The 8,045-nt window shown below is 36.6% G+C and overlaps 1 protein-coding gene across 1 annotated transcript in view; it reads left to right on the plus strand.

Moving 5' to 3' along the window:
* The window catches only part of lrp1aa (low density lipoprotein receptor-related protein 1Aa), a 200,232-nt gene that overhangs the window by 33,712 nt on the left and 158,475 nt on the right, over positions 1-8,045 (plus strand). The window contains exon 2 of the mRNA XM_016442040.1: positions 2,247-2,369. Within this exon, the coding sequence (XP_016297526.1) occupies positions 2,247-2,369 (123 nt within the window). The remainder of the gene's footprint in view (positions 1-2,246; positions 2,370-8,045) is intronic.

An 8,045-nucleotide genomic window follows, 5' to 3' on the forward strand; every position in this document is an offset into this window, starting at 1 on the left:
ACTAAAAAAAAAAAAAAAAAAAACAGCTTGCTCGACAGCTTGCTTAGTGTCATGTTAGCTTCTGTCATGTTTGTGTAGTTAAAGTAAAGAGCATTTCTCCTCCCTGACTGCACTTATGAGAGGGGATTCTTGACATCAAATAATGGCTTACGGTCATTTTTCTTAAACAAGAAAAAGAAGCAAGTGTTATGGAAAGCATCTGTTGTGGAAACATAAAACTGGCAAAATTTGAATTTAAAATAAAATGCAAAATGACTATTATAAAATGCTTTATTTTACACTACCTTTAATTCAGCAAGGGTGCATTAAACTGATCAAAAGTGAAAGGTATTTAAAATGTTACAAAAGATTTTTGTTTCAAATAAAGGCTGTTTTGAACTTTCTACTCATCAGAGATTCCTGAAAAAAGCTCTAAAATATCTAGCAGCACAACTGATTTCTAAAGGATCATGTGAAACTAAAAACTGGAGTAATTATTATGAAAATTCACCTTTGCACAGGAATAAATTACATTGTATATTACATTCAAACAGAAAACAGTTATTTTAAATTGTAATAATATTTCACAATATTACTGTTGTATTGTGTAAATAAATACAACCTTGGTGAGTATAAGAGACTAATCAAAAAAAAAAACTTTGCCAACCCCAAACTTTTGAATGGTTGCATATGTAAAATGCAACCTGGTCTCATAAAAATACATACCTCTGGGTACTTTTCTGTAACACCGTTTTTACGTACCTTACTGCACCTTTTGCCGCAGTTTCAAAGAGAAATGTCCACTGAGTGGCGCTAAAACACAGGTTCAATACGTGAACCCTGGCAAGTTTTTATTACGTTGATATAGGTATGTATTGCTGTGTTTTTTTATTACGTTGCTTCAGGCACGTATTGCGGCGGTTCAGAATTCAAATATCCGTGGACTGTCGCTAAAAGTTAATGCTCTGTCGTGTTGGAAATATGCCCTACACCAAACCCAACCCTAAACCTACCCGATAGTGTTAACTAATGCAAAACTGATATAAAAATTCATTTGTTGATGCAACTGTGTCATTTGAACTTCCTTATATGCAGATTTGAACTGTTTTGTCGAACCGTGGTTACACGGGTTTCGAGCTCCTCGCCTCTCAAGTACTCCGTGAGCTACCGAACAAACCTACCCTCGATGAAAACCCATAGATATGAAGCTGGATATGTGCGATGCTAACGTTCAAAAGCATCAGTTTTCAAATCTTGAAAACTTATTATACAACAGTTGCATATTAAAATTGTTTTGAAGTCATGACATAATATTCTTCAAGTAATTGTGCAACAATTGTGCTTTATTAATCAAAACTCTGTACATTTGTGTGAAAAGGAGTAAAAGGTGTCAGAGTTTTACTGCCTCCAGTGTTCATTTATTTTGGAAACTGCAGTTATATGTACTTATTGGTAGCTATTTCTCATTTCGCCGAAAAAGTGCCCCCTGCTACGTTTTTGCCATGAGACCAGGTAGGTAAAATAGCATTGCAAAATGTTTTTTTTTTTTTTTTTACATTTTCCATAACATTTGTGCAACATTTAGTGCAACATTTAAAAATTCAAAAACAATTATGCATTTTTAACATTTAAATTCATGCTGTGATTAGTTCTCAAGAAGAGCGTCTATGACACGCTGTGAGTTTACTTCAGTGCAGGGTATATTGTTGCAGTCTAGTTACAGAAATAAAACATCAAAAAGTGACAAGCTTTAGTTTTGGAGAGTCATTTAATTATTAGACAATAATGCAACAGCATCCTGTTTTCACTAATGTTGAATTCTGAAATCACAATGGGATTAATTCAGTTGAGGAAGTAAGCAGTTGATCATTTTGATTGACTTTTATTAGAGTAGATTTTAAATGTTTTTTTTTCCGGTTTATTTTGAACCGTATTAGACCAGAATAGAAGCCAGACATCGGCCTTGTAAGGGAAATGGCCAGGCTGGGGAAAAACAGTCTGGTGGGCAGATAGGCTTGGCTGCGATTATTTTGTTTTGAAACAGACATCAGCAACTAGCGGTAAACTGACAGTACTTGGCGTCCTCGTACAACACTGGCCAGACCACAAACATTCTTATGGGCTGTTTGATTTCTTTTAATTCTGGACACATGGGTCACATATATGTTTTTTTTTTTTTCAGACAAGTAATAAGTTAGTAGTGCTAATAGCTGAATGCGTTGTTGACACATTCACTCATTATTTGTTTTGCCTCTTCTTTTTTGTAGCTCCAAAAACCTGCAGCCCCAAGCAGTTTGTTTGCAGGGATCAGGTGACGTGTATCTCAAAAGGTTGGCGGTGTGACGGGGAGAAGGACTGCCCGGACGGATCGGACGAGGCCCCAGATGTCTGTATGTATCACTGTTTCTCTGCCATCAGCTGCTTTGAGGTTTTATTTGCATTTTAAACCTTGAGTACATCGATAGTCTCACAGGGCCTACAGATAATTGGTGCAGTATGTACAGGTCATCGCTGCAGTTCTGCATTTCTTCTGTAGCATCGAATTTTCCTGGAATACTATATGTCCTCTGTATGAGTCCCAGCTGGAGGCCTTATGATTGTGAGTTTGTTCTCCCATGTTGGTGTGGGTTTCCTCTGGGTGCCCTGGTTTCCTCTATGATCCAAAGACACTAAAGTGGAGGCACCAAATTGTCCGAAAACACTCAAAAGCAACAAAACCCACCACAGCACTTTCATAAACACCTGCTCTATGCACTGCAAAATTGTCCTGATGCATGCAGTGACTGCGTACAATGACAAAATATTGAATTTTGAGGTAATTTGATCCAACATGTAATAATTTTTCAGTTAAGAGAATTGTTTGTTGACTTGTCTTAAGAGAATCCCTAAAAAAATATTGTGTATATTTTCAGACAAAAGTATCTGGGCTAAAACGCCCACATGGTGGTGAGGCAAAAAAAAGGAAAAATGCAGAATGTCTGAACTCCAATTTGTTGTTTTCCATAACAAAAACATGTGCAAAGTCTCTTTATATTTACATGTTTTTTAGTTACATTTACAGTTCTTTTTACACAAATTATTATTATTTTTTTTCCTGGTACCAAACTATATTGTCATAAACATTTATTTTTTTTTTTTTATCAAATAATCATGAGCTTTCAGCCATTTATACTATGAAATGTAGTGATTTGAGACAAAGATTTTTATGGAATCTGAGCGCAGTTGAGTCCCACCACAGGCTGTGCGCAGCTGTTACGTGTTTCTGATAGGACGTATCAATGTTTGGTTTCTCTGAGTGGTCATTCTGTTTCCCAGATGACTTTGAGCTGAAGCACCTGTTTATTCGCTCTTCTTGTTTAGTCTGATCAGTTCCAATGACATTGACTTCATGTGGCCTTGCTTATATCTGTTTATGCTATCAAGAGGACACTGCGAGTACCAGACCTGTTTTCCAATTTCCTATATTCGGTGCAACACAACAACTTTATATCACCGTTATAATTAATTATGCCTTCAGCTGATGGACAACCACTTTCTATTATCTGCGTACTCACTCCAACTAGTCTTATAACAGGAATATAATAGTGTTTGTTTTTTGTTTTTTCCCCCCAACATATATAGTATATTTGAATTGATTTGATATGTAATCCTTATATATTAGATACTGACACTGAAAGCCAGATGATATTTTCAGTATGTTAATAGAGAATACCATACAAGGTGTCATTACCCAATTGAACATGCTCAAAAGGTCTGTTTTATACATACATCATTAATTCGTCCTAATGTACAAGTGCTATACAGTACGTAAACTCTTTCACTCCCTTATTTGCTTACAGAATGCTGTCTGGTGGTCGATTAGATATTTGTATTGTTTGAAAATGTTCAGTTTTAGAAACATGCTTTTTGCCCCATAATGATGCCTGCATTGGTGGTGTATTAGGCCAGCCTGTAAGTTTGCGTCACCCTGGTTTCCTCAGCAAAAACCCAATAGCAAAAATGTGTGATTCTTACACGTTTTGTTCATCATGGCAACCCTGTTGAAAAAAACAGCAAATGTTGGTTAGGTATGTTTTGACACTGGGATGCTGGTTTAAGCCGGTCCGAATCTTCACAAATAAACATGAATTCTGAAGCCTAAATACAAAGCTAAACATAGGCTATAAGCTAACTATTGTCACATGACTCCAACATCACCACCGTTAAGCTTCCAACAACTCTTTGAGTCTTTATTTAAAAAACACTTTCTCTGAAAGTTTGAGTAGAATAGTTTGCAAGAGTGCGATTATAAACACGAGGCTGTGAAAGTTGACTAGTGAGTAGATGAGTTCACCTGTTCGCTGTGACGAAGCTTTAAAAACGTCACAGAAAAAGATTGCTGATGTATTTTATGTTGAATTATGTAGAATAAAACATGAAAAAACATCTTGAGCTTGTGTGAACCACAGACCTCATTTCAGGCGTTTAACCAAAAACCCATTGACTTCAGGACTACGGGACTGGAAGTGCTACAGTGTGAACTCAGGTTCTCAGGTTTTGGCTTACAAAAATATGTCACCCTTGCAGTGCTCCACAGTAACTATTGAAAAAAGATGCTATCTAGCACTGCACATGATTTACATTCAATTCAACAGCAGCCTCTAATAACAGGTTGGGGTGAAAGTTTTCAACTCTTAGTGTGTGATGTCTGGGAGTGTGAAGTATCTTTCCATTTGCACCCTTTCTGGCAGGGCCACCTAATAGAAATGCGTTAAGCAAATAGTGTGCCGTCAGTTTATCATGGGGCGAGTGGGGGAAGGAGACCGACGTAATTAGAATTAACTCGCTACTTGAAATCTGGCCCTGGAAAACAATGGCGCAGTTCATGAGGCAGCATTAGGACTTAAGGAATGATTGTACTCCTTCATCACAACCAATTACATGCTTTGAAATAATTTATCTTTCTCTAAAGAGGTGGTGTGGCTTGCAGAAGTGTTGGGTAAGAGCAGAGCTGAAGTACAAGCAGTTCGCAGAGACTGAATCCGCTCCATAAGAGGAGGAGAGGAGAAACAGAGGCTGAGCTGCCTTCAGTCTGGAAGTCATTAAAACCCCGTCCAGAGGAATGGAGGAAAACTGCTGTTTTTTCATGACCTGCTTTTCTCAGCTCGAAAGTTCTCTCGCTTTCTCTCTCTCAACACACGTAGACAACCTAGTCTTCAGCGTTCTCTATTTTTGCTGCGCTACAGGGTATTGACTCCTTTATGCTCTTTGCATTAAAATTAGACAGTTTTCTTAATACTTTGAGAGCCGATGTGACGTCTTACTCGCTGCTTTGGTAAAACGTTCCACTGCTTTGAAAAGGATGAACATTCTGCCATCATTTACTCAACCTATTTACAAACCAGTATGATTTTCTTCTTCCATTCAACACAAAAGATGTTTTGAAGAATCTCTGCTCTTTTCCATACAATTAACATATTTACTGACCAGTTACTGTCAAGCTACAAGGACAAAAAGACACCATAAAAATAGTACATACAGATTGTGTGCTACATTCCAGGTCTTTGGAAGCCACACAAGGAGTTTTAAATTGAAATATTGCCCTTCTCCATAGCCCTCAAATCTGATTCACAAAAGCATAAATTCAAGCGTGTCATTCATTTGTGAGAAACAATGCCAAGATAAATAAATAAATAATTTCAATTTTCACAGCAATGCAAAACAACCATTTTGGTCACACTTTAGTTTGGGGACAAATTCACTATTAACTAACTATTAACTATGACTTTTGTGGCAATAAACTATTAATTTGCTGCTTATTATAGTTAATAGTTAGTAAGGTAATAGTTAAGTTTAGGTACGGGGTGGATTAAGGGATCTAAAATACAGTCATGCAGAATAAGGCATTAATATGTGCTTTATTAGTACTAATAAACAGCCAATATGCTAGTAATATGCATGCTAATAAGCACCTAGTTAATAGTGAGAATTGGTGCCTAAACTGAAGTGTTACCCCATTTTTTGGTTCCTCAAAGATCCGTTCAGAGATCAGTTCTTGATCATTTCTTAAAAGAACATTATTATTATTATTATTATTAGTGTGAAGAACATTTCCACTATAAAGAACCTTTTATAGAGTGAAAAGTTTCCATGAATATTAAAGGGTCTTTATTAAACCATGATTGCCATTGAAGAACCTTTATTTTCAAGAGAGGCAACGTGTCTTCATGCGCAAAGTTTAGGTGCATTTTATGCATATTAAAGCAGACATTCTTTGAATATGTTTTTTTGTGTTTCATGGAAAACAGAAAGTATTGTTTAGAATAACATAGTTCAAATTCAGATTATTGTATAGAATTTAAATAGAAAATATCACCTAAATCACGCTTAATTAGGATGCGTGTGGAAACGTGCGCTGCATGTGGATCCCTCAGTGCAGATGCCTCAGATCACTGAAGATCTGCCCCATGAAAGAGGTTTATTTATTTACGTGGCTGGATTTCACTGTGTCTTTTGTGAAGTGGCCACGACCAGCAGTGAAGTCTGTCACTGTGCCCACTGCAGCTGCTGTGGCCGTCCTCTGTGGACAACTACAACACAATAGACAGCTTTGTACCGCCAATCCTGCACTTCAGTGAGATGAGGACAGTGATATGCCTTTAGGAAGAAAATAATTATCATCCTTTTATCATCAAATGTCAGAGGTGTAAATATTAAAACATATGTTTGTTTGTTTGGTCATATGTCTTGTATCTACTGGAGAAGTGATCTTAAATGAGGTCTCACTCAAAAGTGTGTTTGAGATCAATATTGTCAAAAGAGAGGCAACGTGTCTTCATGCACAAAGTTTAGGTGCATTTTATGCATATTAAAGCAGCTCAGACATTCTTTGAATATGTTTTTTTGTGTTTCATGGAAAACAGAAAGTATTGTTTAGAATAACATAGTTCAAATTCAGATTATTGTATAGAATTTAAATAGAAAATATCACCTAAATCACGCTTAATTAGGATGCGTGTGGAAACGTGCGCTGCATGTGGATCCCTCAGTGCAGATGCCTCAGATCACTGAAGATCTGCCCCATGAAAGAGGTTTATTTATTTACGTGGCTGGATTTCACTGTGTCTTTTGTGAAGTGGCCACGACCAGCAGTGAAGTCTGTCACTGTGCCCACTGCAGCTGCTGTGGCCGTCCTCTGTGGACAACTACAACACAATAGACAGCTTTGTACCGCCAATCCTGCACTTCAGTGAGATGAGGACAGTGTTATGCCTTTAGGAAGAAAATAATTATCATCCATTTATCATCAAATGTCAGAGGTGTAAATATTAAAACATATGTTTGTTTGTTTGGTCATATGTCTTGTATCTACTGGAGAAGTGATCTTAAATGAGGTCTCACTCAAAAGTGTGTTTGAGATCAATATTGTCAATTTTAATGAAAGCAGAAACATATACAGTAGGGCTCGACCATTTTTTTCCTTTTAACTCAGACTTCCTGATTTATCAACTAAAAAAAACAAACGAACAAACAAAAAAAACTACAATGGCAAATTGGAATTGGTCAAGTGTTCATTGTGTGATTGTGGACTGTACAAATTTGAAAATGTACACATTTTGTAAACTGATAAAGTTTGACAGAAAATACTACTTATTTGGGTGGTTTATGAGATGCATTTCTCATCATTCTCTGCACAAAAAATTAAGATAATTTAACAGTTACACAACAAATGCACATCTTTGCTCTTCATTTTGTTGTAAAATGATGTTTAAATGATTAAAGTCTTTGTCAGTAATTGAAAAAGAGAAAAATATAATGTGTTATTCTAACCAGAATCACTTGAATGCACATTTTTATTACTTCCAAACTTGTCAATAGGAACTTCCATTGTGGACCTAAAGGAAACATCAGATCTGTCTTATGTTGAGAGGGTTGAAGGTCTGAGCTCTGATCTCACAGTGGAGCTCTGACCCGCTGTGCTGAGATGAGAAGAGTCTGTTGTTTATCATCTGACAGCTGGACAAATGAACCGAGCATAAAATATCAGCTATGTTTAAATATCTCCTTTTTTTTTTTTTTTTTTTTTT

Source organism: Sinocyclocheilus anshuiensis, unplaced genomic scaffold, assembly GCF_001515605.1.
Source record: "Sinocyclocheilus anshuiensis isolate Anshui unplaced genomic scaffold, SAMN03320099.WGS_v1.1 scaffold819, whole genome shotgun sequence".
Taxonomy (NCBI): Eukaryota; Metazoa; Chordata; class Actinopteri; order Cypriniformes; family Cyprinidae; genus Sinocyclocheilus; species Sinocyclocheilus anshuiensis.